At 39.7% G+C, this 22,886-nt stretch overlaps 1 protein-coding gene across 1 annotated transcript; it reads left to right on the top strand.

Moving 5' to 3' along the window:
- The first annotated feature begins 15,953 nt into the window (after positions 1-15,953).
- LOC141614340 (uncharacterized) lies at positions 15,954-17,003 on the top strand. The gene has a single exon (XM_074433093.1). It carries the CDS (start codon positions 15,954-15,956, stop codon positions 17,001-17,003), a length of 1,050 nt encoding a protein of 349 aa, XP_074289194.1.
- Positions 17,004-22,886: the final 5,883 nt, after the last annotated feature.

The following is a 22,886-nucleotide window of genomic DNA, read 5'->3' as shown; positions in this document are numbered from 1 at the left end:
TATAGGATACGTACGAGAGATGTGACGGTATGAAAATACTGTCATGTAGATGCCAAAATTGACTAACCAGTTAGTCCGAGTTATTTGACTAGTAATTAGTCAAATATGTGATGTTGAGATATTATATTTAATACGGATTAAATATCATGGGCTAAGGCGAATTAACTTGATTAATTCGTAAAATTAAATATACGTGATTTATATTTAATTAAATGTATATTGAATATAATTATACAATCTTTTGTTTTTTGTCGGACACGCATTAATAATTGACTAACCCGTATTATTAGCGATGCCTTAATTTCCGATAACCGATAAATGACTTATAATCGACGCGTCATATACACTTAGCGAGTTTTGGACCGGACCGCGAGCTTAAGTGAAGAGGAAATTAAAAAGCCCATGAGGTTCCCTCCTCACGGTTTGGCCGAGCCATCCAAGACAAAAGGAGAGATTTCTCCTCTTGTCTAAATTAATTTCATTGTTGCTAAAATATTAGGGTTTCGAGAGAGCATTCTTCTCTGTAGAAACCGAGATCTCACATCTCAAGCAAACTCACATCAGTTCTCCCAATATTGCAAGGCAATCGGAGAACACTGTTCTAGCACAAGGGCATATCTCGGACAAAGTCTTGGGTGTAACGATTAGGAGGAAATCTGCTTTGATTTCTGCTCTTTACGCCGCAATTTAAGGGACCCGAGGTTATTTCTTGTTCCTTATCGTTTCTAATGTTTTATCGTTTTATGACTATAAATTGCATGTAAATTTTACGTTATAGTCCTGCAATTTAAGGGGTAGTATACGGATATTAACCCACAAGAGGCTCCCCTTCCGGATCAGCTCTTCGATGGCATTCTTTAGATGCCGGCAGTCGTTGGTTAGATGGCCGGTGTGGCCGTGGTATTCACAATACTGGCTCGTGTCGCCGTCGCTTTTTGGCTTGGGGGGTCTCTCCCACTTCTGGCCCTCGTTTTTGCTCAGGGCGAAGACCTCGGCGGCTGACACGACGAGAGGGGTTTTTTCACTATACCGCCTCTGGTGGTACGTTCCTGAATTCCACCCGGCGTCCGCCGAGTCCTGTTTCCGGGCGGATCTGTCCGACCGTGACCTATTATTCTTCCGGCGTCTTTCATCGGACCGAGACCCGTTGTTGTCACGGCGTCTTTCATCCGGGTTGTCCTCCCGGTGGCTCTTCTTTTCTGAGTGCTCGGCCTCGCTGGGATCTACCCAGGTCTTGTGATAATCCTCTACCTTGATGGCTTGGTCGGCCAACTTCCTGGCGGCGTCCAAGCCCAGGCCTCCGCTTTTGATGAGTTCATTTTTTAAGGCTCCCCTTGGGAGGCCTTTCATCAGCGCGAAGGCCGCCAGCTCGGGATTAATTTCTCGAATCTGCTGGACCTTTCCATCAAACCTTTTCACATAGCTCCGGAGAGACTCGCCTCCCTCTTGTCTGATAGTCAGGAGGTCAGATGTCTCCACGGCTCTCCTCTTGTTGCAGGAATACTGGGCTAGGAACACGTCCTTTAGGTCGGCGTAATAGTACACCGAGCCGTCCGGAAGCCCCTTGTACCAGCTCTGAGCCATCCCATGCAAAGTTGTTGGGAAAACTCGGCACCAGACCTCATCAGGCTGCTCCCATACCGACATGTAAGACTCGAAAGCCTCGGCGTGGTCGGCTGGATCGCTATCTCCTTTATATGATATAGGTGGCAACTTGAGCTTAGTTGGCACCGGGACTTCTAGGACGTAGGCGTTGAGGGGTTGCCTGACTACGTGTCGCACGACACGCGGCGATCGGCTCCTCGTATCCCTAATCTGGCTCCTCCCCTCGTAGCGGGAGGGACTCCTTCTTCGACTCGGACCCCTTCCCCAACTCTGCTGAGTCGGACTTCTCTGGCTTCTTCGGGGTAAGCCTCGTTCGTGTTGCGGGGACGCTGTCCTCCCATGAGTATGGGAAGGACTTAGGTCCACTGCGCCCACTTTGGGCTCCCCCGGCGATTTGACGTAGTCAGCTTCTTCCAGTGCTTCGTTCAAGTTTCTCGGAGTCACATTTTGGGCCCTGGTCTCCTGGACGATTTCTGCCGCTCTTGTCGACGTGACAGTGTGAGCCGGCGTACTCCCGATTAGATCCAGGAGCACCTTCAGTTTTGCCACGTCAACCACATGTCCCATGATGGTGACCTGGTCGGCAGGCAGCGGAGCATCCGGTATTATTGGCATCCCGTACTCCGGTTGAATCGTTTGACCGGCGGAGGGTTGCACAACTCCGGATTTGTTGAACGTATCATCTTGGTAGAACGCGGTTTCGTCGGTTACGACTGCGTCTTGTTGTTTCGACATCTTCTTAGCTTTTTGGGTGGGTTTTTGTTGTTTGGGAATGAATGTGACTAGCTTCTAGTGTCTTCCCCACAGACGGCGCCAATTGTTCCGGGTGTAATTCCAGAGCAGATATTTGTTACCACCCGTGGCTTGTAGAATAATGTCTTGGATTGAATCCTTCTTGCTTCTATCTTTCCTCGCGGCCTCTCCTGCAACAATGAACGAACTGAGGGCTTGGCTTTGTGCCAAGCGTACTCACTCCGACGCTCAAGTCAGTAGACTTAAAGGATTAAGTCGCGTTACTTGGCTAGATACGTATTGTAGAGAGATAAGGAAGATATTACCAGATGAATAGTGTACTTAGGTTTTTATGTGTGGATCCTTTCCTCAATGAAGGTTGAGGAGTATTTATAGGCTTTCACCTTTTGTCACGTAGTGGCCAAGTGGCTAGCAGGTGGAAAGACTGATTTACCCCTCGGCCGAGGGACCTATGGCAGGCCGGCGGGCCATGTTGACCCACCGCCGAGAGGTCTTGGATATGAGTACGCGGATATGTATCCCGGCTGGCAGGTTGTTATGCCGGGACCCAGGCTGACAGGCCGATGGGCTGCATCGGCTAGGCTGTCTAAGTCGCTGACTTGCTGTGGATATCTTTGACCTTTGTTCAATATGTTGACTTGGTCAGCGGTGCAGAATATGTCCCATCAACAGGAAACAAAATAATAAAGTACAAAGATATTTTCCTCAAAAAAATCAATCAGGGACATATATTAATATGTTCAAAATATTTAAATATGTTAAAATTTAATTGAAAAAAAAAACACCAGAAAAATTTATCAAAGATTGAAAAAATTATACAATAATATCGATTGAAATGTTTTATCGTCCGCAAACACCAGAAATCGTCAACCCAGGAAAAATTATCAAAGATGGAAATGATCCATACATACTCTTTTTGTAATCCTTATAAATTATTCTTCATGGCTTCATGCATGAACCCTCCGAGGGTGAGATTCAGAGATTGAGGATGATCTTGGATGAAAGAAAATAGAGCGGTGTTTAACCCAGAATGAGAGCCCGAGAGGTGACACAATAACAAATGACGGCGGAAGCGGAGCGGCTGAAGAGTTATAGGGAAAAGAGAGATAGAGTAGTGTTTATTAAGGAGGGGGTGGGTGTTTTATGTGGTAGCAACTCTCCAATAAGACCGTCCTATAACATAGGACGGGCCCAATTGGAGAATTAGCCCAATAAAAGTGAAACCCATATAACAGTATTAACGCTCCCAGAAACATAAGCTACGGAGTACGGACATTGGTGATTTAGTCTCCTTCATCCCCATAACGATCTTTCCCCCACCACCTCCGCAATCGCCACCGCTACACTATCTCCCAGCCATCAACCCAAATCTTCGCAACACCGATCAATTACACGAAATTGAATAAGAACGGCGGCATCGACGGTGACGCCATTCACCCACAAGTATGGAATTAGATTTTGAAGGTATCATATTTTAATAAGTTGAAATTGACAACTAATTTGTATTACCATGTTCATGTTTTTTATGTTAAAGTTCTGATTTTTCAAGTGAAAATTTAGGGAATTCAAATAAAACTTACGGAGTAATATTTAACACATACCTTTGTCTTATACTCTCAGTTTGAAAAGTATTGGTTCTTACTTTAAAACTTACGGCTTTAGTTTGAAAACATCATGCTTGCTATGAAACCAAGTCTTTATGGTAATCTTACCAGGTGAAGTAACATTTTTAGTTTGATTACTACCAACTTTAGTTTGGATACATATTTTTGGAAAGTAGGAATTCAAGTTCAAGATTATATTAGTTTGAGAACTTAATGTCTTATATTAAGGACTCACTCTCTTAAAATGACTAGCTAGGGTCTACTGAGAGGACGAGAAGCAACGCGGCATGTAGAAGAATCACCGGCCGATTTTTGATTGAAGACGAGAAGGTGATTTTCTGTTTGAAGAGAAGCAGCTCATGGCACCATCCAGAAATTTAGATCGTTGGGGTTTTGTATTTCTTTGTTGGGATGTATTTGGTTCTTTTTTGGGCTTTTACTTTATAGGCTTGTCTCATGGTATGAGACCGCCTTATTAAACAATTTGTGTTTATGTGGAATTGTGGGGTTAGGGTTCTTTAGTGACAATATTTTGATGGGCCAAATTGTTTAATAATACATGGGTCCATATAAGATGATATCCGTAATGTATTAGATAAGATTATGTGGTTTAAAATAGAAATGTAAATTAAGTATATTGAGGGGAGGTTAGAATGAGGGGCAAATTAGAAAAGGCATTACAAATTGTCGATGATATTTAATAATTTGTTGACGACGTTTAGTAGGTTGGTAGATATATAGGTTTTAGAGCTTATTCAGTGGGGGTCGGCCCATTTGACCCGTTCCACTTGGCCAGCTATTTAAGCGTGTTTGGTTATAAAAATATATTAAAATAATGGATAATGGACAATAAAAATAGGTCCGCTTAAACTAATTGGCGCGTATGGACTAAGAGAAATGTATATGGACCGGTCTGTTAGGACTGCTAAATTTTCTTTTTCTATTTTTATATACATCACAACTTTAATAACATAAAAAAAATTGTAATATAACAATAAACTAACTTATTTTTTTTTATGTAAATTTAAGAAAAACGAATTCGAACCCAAAAAGAAAGTTCGTAAACCTACTTAGTTTTTGGTTATAGGTAATTTCGTTTAGGCTAACAACCGAGTTTTTTATTATAGCTTTGAGCTCACGAGCCAGTGGGTAGGCCCGGCTATTTTGATGGACAAGCTTGGACAATCAAACTAAGCACGCTACAGTGGACACGGGTAATAAAATTAGGCCCGCATGACACATTTGTCACGTGTAGGCCCGTCCATGTCCGGCTAAAGCCCGCTAATGATCACCTCTAATATAGGTCTATCTTAGGTGAGATTTAGTTACGATACAAATTCTCATCTAAGACAGACATATCTGTTTTAACCTTAAGACCAGTCATATAGTATTGGTAAGACAAAAAGAAAATTCATAAAAACTAGCAAAATAATTATCCTATCTTGCCAAATGAAGTAGTATTTGACGCGTTTTATTCTTAAGACGGATATAACATCTTAAGAGAGACCAATTGATCTTACAAAGGCCAATTTCCGAAAAGAAGTGATACAAGGATTTAACACCATATACATGAATTATGCTGGTCTTTCAAAAGACGGTGTTATAATATGTAGTAATGTGATAAGAGTATTATAACTACCCACTTTAAAAATAAAAATAAAAATAACTACTCAATTATATGAGGCGATCTCACATAATAATATTGTAAAACCGTCTTATAGTAATATTTGTGTACATCAGTATATGATCTAAACCATACACTGATAATCTTCGTATTAGGTAATAATGTATATCATAAAATGACTAATCAAAACATAATAATAATAATTATCAATACTATATATTAAATCCAGGAACTAAGGGACTTCAATGTAGTTAAAGAAAGTTATACAAATTAATTATACTATATAGTTTTAAATCAATAGCACTGTGTAATGGACTCGATTAACTGATTAAGGGATCTCTATGCAAATATTATATAGTTTGGGTTAAAACTAAATTATATTAATGGTCAATTTCCTTAAAATAAAATAATTAATTAAGAAGGTCAATTTCCTTAAAATAAAATAAGTAATTAAGATGGTCAATTTCAAGGAGACTAAAAGAAAGAAGATGCTTGATAATTTTCCTAAATAATTTATAGAAGATTAGAAGATGGTCAATTTCCTTAAAATAAAATAATTAATTAGTATAAACATGCACACTTATGGTATTAATTATTATAATCATAAAATTATATATTAAATTTAAAATCTATGCAATTTTATTAAACTTTGTAAAAATATTAATTAGATGTATAGAGATGTTAATTATTTAACATACAAAAATATAATAAGTAGGTTATAAATAATTCAAGTTAGATTCCATAATATATAATATTGCATAATTCTTTCGATTTGATTTAATGCATATATGTAATATATTTATATAAATATATAATCCTCTTAAAATTGCATGACTAAGTAGTAAAAGTAATTTTGTAAGTAAAGAAAAGAATTGTAGTAACATTTGATATAGTTATATGATAGTAATCACTCATTTGTATAGTAAAAGTAACAATATTATCAGCGATATTAGTGAAAGTGCTAGAAACAACAACAGGAGTAGTGAAATAATCAATATTAATGCCGCAATAGTGAAAGTAACAATAATTACTGTTGTTGGAGCTTGTGTCCTCCAGTTAGTGCGGATAACGTCATTGCACATACACTTGTACGGACAAGTGGGAGCTTGTTGGGGTTGGTGTCCTTAACAGTTAGTGCAAGGACTTATAAATCTCTAAAAGGATCAAAGGGCATACTTTTGGTATTATTATCAGTTGATCCACGTTTATCAATAACGGTTGGCTTGCTAGATAAGTTTGACGTTATTGTCATACAGATGGCGGTGATCAACTGCTCCCTAAAAGTCACACCTATAGGATACGTTTGAGAGATGTGACAGTGTGAAAATACAGTCATGTTGATGCCAATTTTGACTAACCAGTTAGTCCGAGTTATTTGACTAGTAATTAGTCAAAATGTGATGTTGAGATATTATATTTAATACGGATTAAATAAAATGGGCTAAGGCGAATTAAACAGTTAATTCGTAAATTAAATATAAACGATTATATTTAATTAATGTATATTGAATAAATTATACAATATCGTCTTGTCGGACATGTATTAATACTTCAACTAACCCGTGTTATTAGTTGATGTTTTAATAACCGATAACCGATGACGATTTATAATAAACCGCGTCATATACATTTAGCGTTTCTCGAGCCGGTCCACGAGGTAAAATTAAGTGGAAGTGAAAGCCCACTTCCCCATGCAAACCCACGGCTGGCCGAACCAAACAAAAGGAGAGACTCCCTCTCCTTTTGACCTAGACAATTTCATTTTTACAGAAAACTAGGGTTTTGGAGATCATTTCTCTCTGAAACCTAGATCTCACATCGGTAAAACCTCACAATAGCTTTCTCAATATTGCAAGTCAATTAGAAAGCATTTCTAGCACAAGGGCATAGTCTCAGACGGTCTTGGGTGCAACAATTAGGAGGAAATCTCTGTTGATTTCTGTTCTTTACGCCGCACTACAAAGGACCCGAGGTTGATTCTTTATCTTTGTCGTTTCTGTTTTGTATTTCGTTTATGACCATATTTCGCATGTTAAATTTACGTTATAGTCCTAAATTTAAAGGGTCTTATACGGATATTACCCCTCAAGTGGTATCAGAGCGAGGCCACGTAAATTTTCATTGTGATTTTTCATAATACGATTTTGAAACGATTGTATTTGTCTCGAAAACCGTGCCTAGTATACACGGCAGTTTTTTTTTACCGTGACATGTTTTACACGGTTTATTCATCTTGTTTTCGATTTGTTTTTATGCATATTGTTGTTTTATACGGAGATTATAACAATATGTCACGTTTAGTCAGATTATAAAATTGTTTTTATGCGTATTTGATCAAAATTGTTTTTGTTTTGTTTCGGCAAAACAGTTTTCACGAGGGTTTTTGTTTTTCCAGAAATTTTTGTTCTCGATCGAACATGTTTTTAATCGATCGAGAGGTTTTTCTGTCTTATTTTTACTCGATCGAGTCCTTGTTGTACTCGATCGACCACTTTCAAAACCCCACTGCTCGATCGAGAAGTCCTCGTACTCGATCGAGCAGATTTGCTGATAAAAGCCCTCGATCGACCTCCAGTACTGTCGATCGAGTACTTTCTGTTTGGCAACCTCTCGATCGACTAGCAGTTCAGTCGATCGAGCTCTTTTCTTCCTCGATCGAGCACCTGTGTCCCTGGATGACAGCTTTGAAAATTTATTCTTTTTGCTTTAAATTTTCTTTTGGCCTTAATATGTACTCTATACGGATATTGTACACTCGCTATGATTGTGAAACGGTTCACACACGTACCATTGAGTTATTTTAAAGCGTATTTAAAGTAACGGATTGTATTAGATTAAAATTAAATTGATAGAAGCGGTTTTATCACATGAATTTTAATCATTAAAAGGTGGTTTGGATAAATTTAACATAATTACGGAATTATGTCACGAATGAATTTGTTTTAGTTGATGCATTTTCTTTTATCGTTGATTTGAATGTCGTGAATGCTTTATATTACGTATTTATTTATTTTACAAACGGTTGTAACTTAGTGTGGCCTTAGTAGAACGTGTTACCGTAATGATGGAACACGGTCTTGGTTGTATTTTGAGATCTCGTATCTCCGTTTTGGATTTTTCACTTGTAATTACAGTTTTTAATTAGAATGTAAATAGGTTTATATTTTGTAATTTTAATTGTAATTTTTGAGAAGACCAAAGATGGAGACCGGATGCTCACTCCCGCTACATGGATCAAGATGGAACATCAAGACAAGCTTCTCGGGTCCAACGGTGGATTCCAAAGTTGTTTTATGTTCTTTTATTAGGATAGGCCACACTAGGAATTTTTATTTACGTATTGCATTCTTTTATTTATTTTTCGCAACGATAATATGCATCATATTCCGCCTAAAAACCAAACCACCTATTTATTGCATGAAAACTGACACATATAGAGGTCACGAGTTAGTTTTCTTTGACATTCTCATGTCACACGATCTATGCCAAGCCATCACCTAAATTAATTCATTCACGCAGACGCTAGTTATTCGTTCACTTAATATGAATTGTAATTAAGTTGATGGGATCTTCCTCGTATAAACCAAAATTGAGAACGGTCTTTATAGGTCAAACTCCAATGAGTCCCTTCTTCGTCGGTAGGCATAATATGACCCCTTCTACGTCGGGTAAGTTGGAACCGATTGACCTATTTTATCTCAACACTATGGTCACTCGTACGATCCTGTGATCATGGTGGACTATAGATAGGATTTACGGAAATCTATCGACCAAGAGTTCTTACGGAAGAATTAGCTAAACAGTTGGCTTATCCATTTACAGAAATTGAGTCTTGGGATCACTTGTATCATTATTGAGGGAGATCAATTATGCAAGTGCAAGAGTCTACACGTTAAAATGAATTTTTAAATAGACTTAAATCACCTCGATGAGTTGCTTATTTCGTTTTTGTTTTTCCTTTCTTTTTCAGTGTAGAACACGAACTTTTAAACTGCTAAAAACAAATGGCTGGTTCTACTGATAACCCAATGCCAAGTGCCACATTAGACCGTGAGTCCTGGCTTCGGATCTTCATGAATCAGATGAATCAGTCTACTCGATCGAAGAATGATGGATCAAACTTCGCGGATCGGGAGGCGGCATTGCGGAATCTGCCGCCGACGGGAAGCTCAAATATCTATTAGAACCCATCCCGGCAAACCCAGGTCCCACGGCTAGAGCTCTTTGAAATCACCAAGTTTAATGATTTACGTATGGAAGCGGGTGCGATTAAAAACGTACTCATTTTTGCAATGGAACCCAATTTGCAGAAACGCTTCATAGCCCATGGTGCAAACAAGATTTTCACCACGCTCACTAAGGAATTCTCGAAAGCACCGAGAATCGTGACCTATGAGCATACCACTCGCTTCTTTGATGCGAGACTCGAAAAAGGGCCAACCGGTTAGCCCACACATTCTCAGCATGATTAAGAATGTCGAGAAGCTGGAGACCTTTAATTGTAAGATCAGCGAGAACATTGTGATCGACCGCATGCTTCATGCACTCCACGATGGTTTTGCGCTCTTTAGAGCGAATTACTATATGAATGATTTGAAGAAAACTCCCCATGAACTGCACTCCCTTCTCGTACAGACCGAGAAGGACATGAAGTTCAGTGGGAGCATGAAATAGGATGTTCTCGTTGTGTCAAACAAAGGCAAGGGTAAGGGCAAAGCTAAAGCAGACCTACCAGTAGGTAAGGCGAAGTTTAAAAAGTCGGGTTCAGGTAAGAGTGGTCCTGGTGAGTCGAGCAACTCATCAGGCGCGACAAAGAGCAAGGATGGTAACATGGAGTGTCACCATTGCCACAAGACTGGGCATTGGAGACGTACATGTCCCGTATACCATGAGGACATAAAGGCAGGTCGTGTTAAACCTGTTGGTATGTTTTCTTCCTCTACTACTTTTATTCATATGATTGAGATTAACCACGCAAGTTACGGAACTTGGGTACTAGATACTGGTTGTGGTTCTCATCTGTGTAATCATGTGCAGGGGCTCCGAAACATCGAACCCCTCGTAAAGGGTGAGGTGGACCTGCGTGTCGGGAATGGAGCACGAGTGGCTGCCGTCTCGAGGGGAACATATGTGATCCAGCTTCCTAGCGGATTTGAGTTATTTTTATATAACTGCTATTATGTACCCAGTCTTTCTAAAAACATTATTTCTGTTTCTGCACTTGACAAACTTGGATTTTCATTTGTAATAGAGAATAATTCTTGCATTTTCTCATTACACAATATGATTTATGGCAAGGCAGTCTCCATGAATGGAATTTATGTTTTAGATCAGACCAGCGAAATATTACACGTAATGAATAAAAGGTTAAAGGTTGGTGACAAAGATCAAACGTATCTATGGCACTGCCGAATGGGACACATAAATGAGAAACGCGTAAAACAGCTCATAAAGAATGGAGCTATCTCGGCCTTTGATTTTCAATCATTTGGCACGTGTGAATCATGTCTCATCGGTAAAATGACTCGTATTTCCTTCAAAGGTGTTGGAATGCGCGCTGCTGACCTATTAGGACTCATACACACGGATGTATGTGGACCTATGTCAATCACCGCACGAGAAGGCTATAGATATTTCATCACTTTCACGGACGATTTGAGTAGATATGGCTATGTCTACTTAATGAAGCACAAAAGTGAATCCTTTGAGAAATTCAAAGAATACCAGAATAGGGTACAGAACCTATTGGGTAGAAAGATTAAAACACTACGTTTAGATCGTGGTGGCGAGTATCTTTCTCACGAGTTTGATCAACACCTAAAGAACTGTGGGATTGCCCTACAGTTAACTCCACCTGGAACACCTCAATTGAATGGTGTGTCCGAACGGAGAAATCGAACACCACTTGATATGGTTCGATCCATGATGAGTCACACTGTGTTACCTGATTCATTATGGGGTTATGCTCTTATGTCAGCCGCTCTAATACTTAACCGAAGTCCGTCTAAAGCTGTTGACAAGACTCCATATGAACTATTGAAGGGAACGGTCCCTAACTTGTCCTTTATACGGGTTTGGGGCTGCGAGGCTTATGTCAAGTGGAGACACGAGGATAAGCTCGGCCCGCGATCGGTCAAGACGTACTTTATAGGTTATCCTAAAGGAACGCTTGGTCATTACTTTTATTCGCCAACCGAACAACGTGTTTTTGTTGCGGCTAGTGCGACATTCTTAGAGAAGGAATTTCTCGAGAATGCAAAGAGTGATAGAACCTTCGACCTGTCGGAGATTCCAGAACCAAATACCGAGCATCCATTGGAGGAACCAATTCCTTCAATCCCCGGCTACGGTGAATATTCCTGAGGAACCTAGGAGGTCGGGAAGAGTCTCTATTCCTCCGGACAGATACATTGGTATGGTCGAGGAACATGACATAGATGACGTTCTACTCTTAACGAGTAGTGAACCCGCAACCTATAAAGGTGCCATGACTAGTTCTGACTCAAAGCTATGGCTTGAGGCCATGCAATCCGAGATGGACTCCATGTACGAGAACAACGTGTGGGATCTTGTTGACTTACCTGCTAAGGTTCGTCCCCTTCAATGCAAATGGCTTTACAAGATAAAGCATTCTGTGGAAGGTCAGCAAGATATCTACAAAGCACGACTAGTTGCTAAAGGTTTCACCCAAGTGACAGGTTTGCACTACGATGAGATTTTTGCACCCGTAGTCATGTTGCGTTCCATTCGGATTATCTTAGCGATTGCCGCTTTTCATGACTATGAAATTTGGCAAATGGACGTGAAAACCGCCTTCTTAAACGGCTTTTTGGAGGAAGAGTTGTACATGGTACAACCCGAAGGTTTCATCGATCCAGAACATCCTAAGAAAGTGTGCAAGCTTAAGCGTTCCATTTATGGACTTAAGCAAGCATCAAGGAGTTGGAATCATCGCTTCGACCAAGTGATAAAAGAAAATGGATTTACTCGATCGGTCGAGGAACCATGTCTTTATATCAAGTCGAGTGGGAGAAAGATTGTCTTCCTAATATTGTATGTCGATGACATACTCCTGATTGGGAATGACATATCTCTCCTAACTTCGGTGAAAGTATGGTTGAAAAACCATTTCCAGATGAAAGATCTGGGTGAGGCACAAAGAATTTTGGGCATCCGTATCTATCGAGATAGATCACGTCGGATGTTATCTCTCGATCAGAGTCTTACATAGACAAAGTCCTAGAGAGATTCAGCATGACTAACTCCAAAAAGGGGTTTCTTCCTATGGCTCCAGGGGTGCATTTGAGCAAGTCTCAGTCACCAGAGACACCGGAAGAGAAAGAGCGCATGACACGGATTCCTTATGCTTCGGCTATAGGATCAATCATGTATGCCATGATATGCACACGTCCGGACGTGGCATATGCATTGAGTATGACAAGTCGATTCCAACAGCATCCAGGTGAATCACATTGGCTGGCTGTCAAGAACATTCTTAAGTACCTACGGAGGACTAAAGATTGGGCATTGACTTATGGAGGCCCTCAAAAGCTATGCGCAACCGGTTACGCAGATGCTAGCTTCCAAACGGATCGAGATGACTCGAAATCTCAATCTGGATTCGTATTTACTCTTAATGGTCTTGCAGATCAGTGGAAGAGTTCCAAACAAAGCTATTCAAACAGATTCTACGACCGAGTCCGAGTACTATGCCGCGTACGAAGCTACAAAGGAAGCGATATGGATGCGTCAATTCTTACATGGACTATCCGTAGTGCCTAGTTCGAATGACCCGATCACCATCTATTGCGACAATAGTGGTGCCATCTTCCAAGCTAAGGAGCCAAAGTCTAGCAACAAGTCTAGACATGTACAACGGAAAGCTCATCTAATCCGAGATTACGTGGAGCAAAAGGAAGTAGTGATGGAAAAGATTGCTACTGAGATGATAACATAGCGAGATCCTCTCACTAAACCATTACGACAAGATAAGCATGAAGGGCACGTTAATTCCATGGGAATTAAACGTGTTCCTAAGTTGTAGTACTCTTTTATGGATTAGATTCATTCTCTTTTGTACTCTATACAACATCATCGTTTTGATATTTATATATTTTGTTTTTCATGTGGAATTGTACGACAATTTTGAACACCACAAAGTGAACTGAACAAACATTATATTTTTAGTCCTTAATTGCCCACATGAGTGATAACTCGGCAATTATTTTGTGACGTTGGTTGATGGTGGGTTCAACGAGCCATAAGTCAACCGGTTGGTGACCAATCACGAGGCGATTTATACGGATATTTCGTAGGACACCATTGTGACATCGACGTGGAGTCCTAAATGTTTTATAACATTCACTGCCCGGTCGTGGATAGGACCTCCATGGTGATCCTAAGAGTCGATTCTTTTGACTATCGACTGTCTCTTGAGACTACGGCAGATTTTGGGTGACTTTGGTTTCTTTCTCACGGTCATCCGTAACAGGGGGCCAAGTAGATTTTTTTCGGGTCATTTCATTACGTGCTTAGATCGGAAGGAGTCGAGTTGAAGGAAATATTCAGCCTTTATCGGGTACTCGATATTTCTCAGGGCCACTCGAGGAGTCAGAATCGAAATGCATGGCCATGCTCGGATACGGATTCGTTTTATCAGTTGAGTTACTCTCTAGTCGGGGAAACCACTCAAGATACAGGTCGATTGTAAAATACGACCTTTGCGGATCCGGATCTGCAAATTGTTTTACATTTTGAGGAGAATGTGGCAAAGAGTAAGGCACCCTTTAAGTACTACAACATGTGGTCTATGGCTGAGGGGTTTGAAAACATTGTCACTCGTGGATGGGAGATGGAAGTTCAGGGTACACCTATGTTCAAGGTTGTGACTAAGCTTAAAGGTCTGAAAAAGAATCTCAGGAAATTGAATGCTGAGCAATTCAGTGATATTGAGAATCTCACCAAGATCACTGAACTCTCTTTGCACCACTATCAGACCAAGCTCAGGGATGATCCTCTAGATGAGGCTCTGTGTTTGGCTGAGAGGGCCTGCTCTCAGGAACTAGCTTTCCTTCACAAAGCCAGACTTGAGTTTTTAAGACAAAAATCTAAAGAGGCATGGTTGAAAGAGGGGGATGATAATACTTCTTATTTTCATGCAAGTATTAAGAAGAGAAGAGCTAGAAATAAGGTTTACCAGGTGAAGGATATGAGGGGTAAACTGTGCAATCAATATGATGATATCAAAACTGCATTTGAGGAGTACTACATATCTTTGTTAGGTACCTCCAAACCTGTTGATCATGTTAAGGTGAATGTGGTAAAGCATAGTCAGTGTCTTACTCTGTCACATACTGAGATGTTGCTTGCCCCTGTTTCTGCTGAGGAAGTCAAGACGGCTATGTTTGCAATCCCTGGCACAAAAGCACCTGGTCCAGATGGTTTCAGCAGTCAATTCTTTAAAGACTGCTGGAACATTGTGGGGCAAGAGATTATCTTGGCCGTTCAGTCTGTCTTTCACAGTGGTAAATTGCTGAAGCAATGTAATAACACTGTCATTACTCTGGTGCCCAAGATGGATGTACCGGACGGTGTGATGCGATTCGGGCCAATCGCTTTGCCGCAACACTATTTACAAGTGCATCTCCAAAATTATTTGTAACCGTCTGAGTACTATTCTACCTGATATTGTTAGTCCTTCACAGAGTGCCTTCATTAAAGGTAGGGACATTGTTGGGAACATCCTTATCTGTCAGGATCTGATAAGGCTGTACAAAAGGAAAAGCTGCTCTCCCAGGATGCTTATGAAGTTGGATATGCAAAAAGCATATGATTCAATTGAATGGTCGTTTGTAGAAGAGATGCTTAGAGCTTTGGATTTCCCTGAAAAGATGGTGATGCTTATCATGCAATGTGTAAGCACTCCCTCTTATTCAATTGCTCTGAATGGGGAGGTCTTTGGGTTTTTCAAGGGGCAAAGAGGTCTAAGGCAGGGGGACCCTCTCTCCCCCCTCCTCTTTACTCTTTGTATTGAATATCTTAGTAGAATTTTGATGCTGGTTCAGAAACATGCCAAGTTCAGGTTTCATCCACTTTGTAAGAGTCTAGGGCTTTCTCATCTTTGCTTTGCAGATGATTTAATCCTCTTCTGCAAAGGAGACAGGGCATCAATTGAATTAATGGTGAATGCTTTCAACTTCTTCTCTAAAGCTTCAGGACTTCAGTTAAATAAAGGCAAGTCTAACTTCTACTTTAATGGTGTGGACGAATGATTAGTGCAAGAAGTTGAGAGAGCAACTGGTATGTCCAGAGGTAGTGTGCCTTTTAGATATCTTGGTGTTAGTGTTTCCCCAAAAAGATTATCAATCATGGACTGCAATTGTTTGGTGGACAAAGTGGTTGATAGGATCAGAAAACTGGGAGCTAGACAACTATCATATGCTGGAAGGGTTGTACTTATCAAGTCTGTGCTCAGTACCCTCCATAGTTACTGGGCAAGAATCTTTATTTTACCCAAAACTGTGATACGAAATATTGAAGCCATTTGCAGGGACTATCTTTGGCATGGTAAGGAAGCTGGTAGCAAGCCTGCTTTGGTGGCTTGGAGTAAGATTTGCAGATCTAAGAAGGAAGGGGGACTGGGTTTTAAGGATCTTCTCCTCTGGAATTGTGCTGCTCTAGGCAAATACGTGTGGTGGATTGAGAAAAAAGAGGATCACTTGTGGGTGAAATGGGTTCATGCCATATATATCAAGGGCAAACAATGGAAAGACTATGCTCCTCCTGTGAATTCTAGTTGGGCATGGAGGAAAGTCTGTCAAACAAAAGACACTCTTAAGGATTGCATTTGGTCACAGAATACATCTTATTCCATTAGTTTGGGGTATAAATGGCTCCTCCCCTTCACTGAAAACGTGGGCTGGTATGCTTGGCAGCTTAACAGTTGGATGCTTCCCAAACACGGCTTCATCAGCTGGATTATTGCACATCAGCGCCTGCTCACCCAAGATAGATTGATCAACATGAATATTGCACAGCAGAACAGGTGTTACTTATGTGACTTAACTTCAGAGGATCATGAGCATTTGTTCTTCCAGTGTGATTACAGCTCTCGTTGCAGTAGCCTGGTCTCTCAATGGTGCTCTTTTACCCTGCCAGATATGGACTGTATCTCTTGGTGGATTGCATTGAGACTTCGTACTCTGACTCAGAAAAAGGTTATTGGTGTCATTCTTGCCTCCCTGATGTACCACATTTGGATGGCACGAAACAAAAGTAGAATTGAACATGTAATGATTAGACCTGAAATGGTGCTTGCTCAGGTCCAGTATGATGTAAGAGCTAGATTAATGAATTGTAAGATCAACTGCACGAATGCTAGAGTAGTTGCATGGATGAATGTACTTAGGAGTAATTAAGGAGTAAGGGTTCTTGGACTCTGCCTTAAAACTGTTTGTATGGAGTTTTTGTTCATTAATGAGAATAGCTTACATTTTCCCCAAAAAAAAAAATTTAAATGAATATGAGAATCGGTTATCGCACATACACTTGTAAGGACAAGTGGGAGTTTGTTGGAGCTTGTGTCCTCCAGTTAGTGCGGATAACGTCATTGCACATACACTTGTACGGACAAGTGGGAGCTTGTTGGGGTTGGTGTCCTTAACAGTTAGTGCAAGGACTTATAAATCTCTAAAAGGATCAAAGGGCATACTTTTGGTATTATTATCAGTTGATCCACGTTTATCAATAACGGTTGGCTTGCTAGATAAGTTTGACGTTATTGTCATACAGATGGCGGTGATCAACTGGTCCCTAAAAGTCACACCTATAGAATACGTTTGAGAGATGTGACAGTGTGAAAATACAGTCATGTTGATGCCAATTTTGACTAACCAGTTAGTCCGAGTTATTTGACTAGTAATTAGTCAAAATGTGATGTTGAGATATTATATTTAATACGGATTAAATAAAATGGGCTAAGGCGAATTAAACAGTTAATTCGTAAATTAAATATAAACGATTATATTTAATTAATGTATATTGAATAAATTATACAATATCGTCTTTGTCGGACATGTATTAATACTTCGACTAACCCGTGTTATTAGTTGATGTTTTAATAACCGATAACCGATGACGATTTATAATAAACCGCGTCATATACATTTAGCGTTTTTCGAGCCGGTCCACGAGGTAAAATTAAGAGGAAGTGGAAGCCCACTTCCCCATGCAAACCCACGGTGGCCGGTGGTCGAACCAAACAAAAGGAGAGACTCCCTCTCCTTTTGACCTAGACAATTTCATTTTTACAGAAAACTAGGGTTTTGGAGATCATTTCTCTCTGAAACCTAGATCTCACATCGGTAAAACCTCACAATAGCTTTCTCAATATTGCAAGTCAATTAGAAAGCATTTCTAGCACAAGGGCATAGTCTCAGATGGTCTTGGGTGCAACAATTAGGAGGAAATCTCTGTTGATTTCTGTTCTTTACGCCGCACTACAAAGGACCCGAGGTTGATTCTTTATCTTTGTCGTTTCTGTTTTGTATTTCGTTTATGACCATATTTCACATGTTAAATTTACGTTATAGTCCTAAATTTAAAGGGTCTTATACGGATATTACCCCTCAACTGTAACACCCGCGAATTTCCCTTTTTGACATTTAAAATTTATTAAACCGTTTGAATTACTTTATTAAATATTTTTGAATTATTCAATTTAATTAATTTTATGTCAAACACGATTTTTATGAACGTAGTATATAAAAGCTCCTTTTTATAAAAATACGTCTTATTAAATAATAATTTTGAGGCATAATTTATATAAGAATTTATGTATACATATTTTTAGTCGGACAATAATAATAGTGACAATAATAATATTAGTCTCCGTCTCAATTTAAGATAAACTCGAGACATTTACTCCGTCTAGCTATAGACCGTCACATTTCAATTGAGAATCTCGACTAAACTCGGACCAACCAAAAATCGACACACAGACCCATATCCACCCCACACTCTACTTTTATATATATTTATATATTATTATTATTTCTACTATTATATTATATTATTATTTTTAAATATTATTATTGTTGTTGTTTTGTAGCAGCGTCCCTACCTCCCCCTGCATTCCCTCTTTTCTTGTTTCTTCTTCTTCTTCATTTCAAAATAGCAGCAACAATGAACAACGCAACCCGTACATCCATTTCCGTCGACCTTCAAAACCCGATCCCTCCTCCATTTCTCAACCAAATTCCATTATTTTTACACCATTAGCTTCCTCTTTCCTTCCTCATTCTTTTAAGGTAAGAAAGCTTATGTTTTGACTTATTTTCGAAATGGGCGTCTTATTACAATCTCGGTTTTGTGACCCATGTTACTCGTTTTTCCTCCTTTTTAGTTGAAGACTGAAGATAGGCTCGTGTTGTGGACGTTTTTACTCGGGAATTCGAAGAGTTAAGGTAACGGTGATAGGTTACTCGACAAATGTCGAATTTTCCGTCTCTTGTATCGTTTTATATGTTCTTTTTCGGTTAAAGCTTGGTCCTTTACATCTTTTTTCTCTTTGTATGGTAATTTCCGTCTCGCATTGATGTTGGAAATGGCTGTTTTTATGCGTTAAAGAGGAGTAATATGGGAGTTGCGTTCTCTGCCTGGGTCGTGAATGTGGTGCAGTTTTGAGACGGTTTCATTCGAGTTTTACTTATCCTTTTTGAGAAAAGTTGGTACCTTTGTATTCTTGGTGAAGTGGGTAACCATGTTGGCTAATTTGTTTGGATGAATACTATTTTTCCCATGCTTAAAATTTCGTCTTAAGACGGTCACAAATAAACTTAAAACCGCGAAAAATGGTTTTGTTGAGCCGTTTTCGGGGGCCTGTCTACGGTCTGTTTCTGTGGAATTTGGTGGTGATGTCACACGGTGGTGGTGGAGGGCTTGGCTGGTTATAGTGGCTGGGATTGGGTGGTCAATTAGGTGGAGTATTGGTGCTGTTGAGTGGGGGTTTGAGGCGCTAATGGAGCGGTTTTGGTCTCTGTTTGGGATGTCGTGGGTGACTAGTTGCAGGTGATTCTTTTGACTGAGTTGGGTTGTAAGGGCGGCCTGTCTTGGGTCTATTTTGAGTCTGATTTGGGACGGGATATAGGGTAGTAAAGATTGAATAGGTAGTATGGGAAATGAGCATATGAATGAATTATATATACATATATCCGTCTTAAGCATGCTCATAATCCCGTCTTATGGTCTACAAATATTGTGGTGTTGGGTCGTGTTTAATAAGGGTCCCTTGGCGCAAAGTTTGGGTTATTTGAAATAATTAAATTCCATCTCGCTTATACTCGATAATCTCGTGTCAAATAGCTCATGAGTCATGTGTATAAATTGTTTAGCGCTAGTTTGGTTTATTTAAAATATGATTAAATATCCGTCTCGTATTTATATAACGTAATTCATTAACTACCTTTCTTTTATATATTTATTCAATTGGGCTCATTTGGTTTTCTTTGTTGGGCTCACCTTGATTCTTTTGTTGTACTTATTGTGTTGGACTATTTGGTTTTCACATGCTTCTTATGTCGGACTTAACATATTCATTGGTTTGGGCTTGTTATGTCACTTTTGTTGGGCTTCACATGGTTTATTTGTTAGGTCTCGTATGTTCTATGTATTGGACATGTCATGTCTTATTTGGTTGGATTCACTATAATACATTTATGAAATATTTATTTATAAATGGTTACTTGTGGTGAGTCGTGTTCTTAATAATGTCTGGTATTGTTCGGTTGTGAGAGTCTTGGTCCTATCGGATACTAGGGGTGAGTTATAAGCCCTCTAGTTGCGATATGATCGTCGGGATTGATGTTCCCATCCATACTCATGGTGAGATGCAAGCCATAAGTATGAATGTGACATTAATAATCCCGTCACATGTGCATGAAAAGGGTATTATAAATAATTACTTGTAAGAGTCGTATTCTTGTAGAAATGCCATATTACCATCATATGTGCTTGACATACTTTTTGCTCTGCTTGTGTTGTTCTGGAAAGCACGGGTTTGACCTACTTGTGCTGTTCTGGCAAGTACGGGTTTGACCTACTTGTGCTGTTCTGGCAAGTACGGTTTTGGCTTACTTGTGCTGTTCTGGCAAGTATGGCTTTTGGCCACTTGTGCTGTTCTGGCAAGTGAGTCTTATCTTAGTCTTTCCGCCACTTTCGTGCTGTTCTGGCGATTGGGGTACTCGGTCTCCTTAGTAGTCGAGTCTTGGGTGCGTGCTGTGCTGGCGCACGTCGAATCGGGATGTGCACCCGAGAATCTGCAGATTTAGATTAGGACCATATTATTATCGTTGTCCTACCCGGGGAAATTATAGTCTAAGAGTGATAAATGTCTTGCATTATTTGGATGGTTACTTTGGTCATTTCTCCTTGAAATACGTGCTCGTGGCTAAGTGGCCGTGTCGGTTTCCTTGTCCTTCTCTTCCATTTATTTATTGTTGCTTATGCCTTACTTGTTTATTCCATCTTTTCTTTTACTCTTGTTGGTTTAAATACGTATAATCCCATGTTTAGTTATGATTCGATTCACTCATGTCTTCTCTAATATGATTGTTTGTTTACGTTCTTTGTTATGTTCGTTTCGACATATTGTGGCTGGGAGAACCTCGAGTTACTCCCCACTGACTGTGGCGTTCATATTTACATGAATGACAGGTTGTGACGATGCTTACGTGGGGAAGACGTGTGGGCTAGCGAGAACTAAACCCTTGGACCTTAGTTTCTAGTTTAGAAACCCTTTATATGTTTATTCGTGGGATATCTTTTCCCCGCCTTCTAGACTTGGGTTGTAATAACCTAAGTGTTTGTTTCATTTCATTTTGGCACCCGCATGTTAATCTTTAACTAATAACCAAAAAGTTTTTAAAATATCACAAATTTCCGCTTTAATTTATTAGTTATGTTTTCCGCTTTATCGCGGGGTGTCACAGTTGGTATCAGAGCCTATGTTGCTCCCGACGCACACACGTGTACCCCAAATTTAAATTGAACTTGACCTTGAATAATGAATGAGAGATGGGTAGACTTAAGGACCTGAGGTGGTAGTCTGTAGTGTGTTTGCTCTTTGTTAGGTTCTAACATGTTTACTGATTGTCATTTAATAATTGTTATGCTCGTGGATCAATGACTGTAAACTTACCAATGTGGTGATCAAGATTTGGTGCCTATTGCCGGAAATTGAAGATTTGTCCAACTTTGAAGAACTCTTCTACTTCCTTGAAGATGTTTCTCATTCTTGTGTATCTTGCCTTATTCTTTATCTCTTGGTGCTTATCCTCCTTCTAAACTCTCTTCTGTTTTACTTTGAAAGTTACTCTTAAACTCCTAACTTGTCCTTTGTTCCTTGCTTATCCTCCCTTAACGCCTTTTGATGGTACTCTTTCTTATGAGGAATGTTGACCTTGGTTGGAAAATTGGACTTTTGAGGAGATTGTTTGTGTTTTGACCCTTAATCCCGGTTTTGAGAGGATTTGATGTTGGAAAGACTTAGGTAGGGTGATGAGACATACTTGATGGTTCTTATACCTAGATCCTTGATAAGTGAGTATATTTGATTGGTGGATTCTGTGTGTCAAGTTTTAGTTGCATTGGTTACTAAGGTTATAGAACTTGCCTTTGTTGTTTATGTTTAGGATACTAGTGCTTAGTACTTGACATAAAATGGATTAAATTGAATGGTGGATTTGAGGATATAGGATTGATTAAGTAAGTCGAGTTTTTGATTGGCTTCCATAATCGCTTTGGACATGAGAGTTTGATAATGTATGCGTTACCATATGAGAAATGCTAATTGTAGGATTATTAGTTGGTCTAAGTGAGTGATCTTGATTACTATTTGAGGTACGTTATGAGAGTGAGACTAAACTACATTGTTGGAAAGTCCTAGCGCTTGTTTTAGCAACTAGAAAGGATAATGGTATGGTTGACACTAGTTGGATATGAGTATGGCTTTGTTGGGAACTTTGACTTGAATCTTGTGGAAGTTGTTTGTGGATATTTGAGGATTTAGAGTGATGAGATTACACTTATAGTGGAGTGCTTTGTCTTGAGGGAATAGATTAGGATGAAGTAACGTAAGCGTTTTGAGGAAATCCTTGGGATGTTTTGGTCATAAGTTTTGTTGCTGGGAAGTTTTCGGAACCGTTAAGGCTGATGTTGTTATTTGGGATTCGAGTACTTGGCGTTTCCTTCTTGTTTAAACCCCTTCTTCCTTGACCATGAGTGTTACCGTTCGTACCTCGCTT

The sequence above is a fragment of the Silene latifolia genome, chromosome 11, assembly GCF_048544455.1.
Source record: "Silene latifolia isolate original U9 population chromosome 11, ASM4854445v1, whole genome shotgun sequence".
Lineage (NCBI taxonomy): Eukaryota > Viridiplantae > Streptophyta > Magnoliopsida > Caryophyllales > Caryophyllaceae > Silene > Silene latifolia.
This window is presented reverse-complemented; position numbering and strand designations above follow the sequence as displayed.

Bases quoted from the DNA above. Each gene is read 5' to 3' on its own strand.
- LOC141614340 (XM_074433093.1), top strand. From the start codon at position 15,954: ATGGACTGCAATTGTTTGGTGGACAAAGTGGTTGATAGGATCAGAAAA.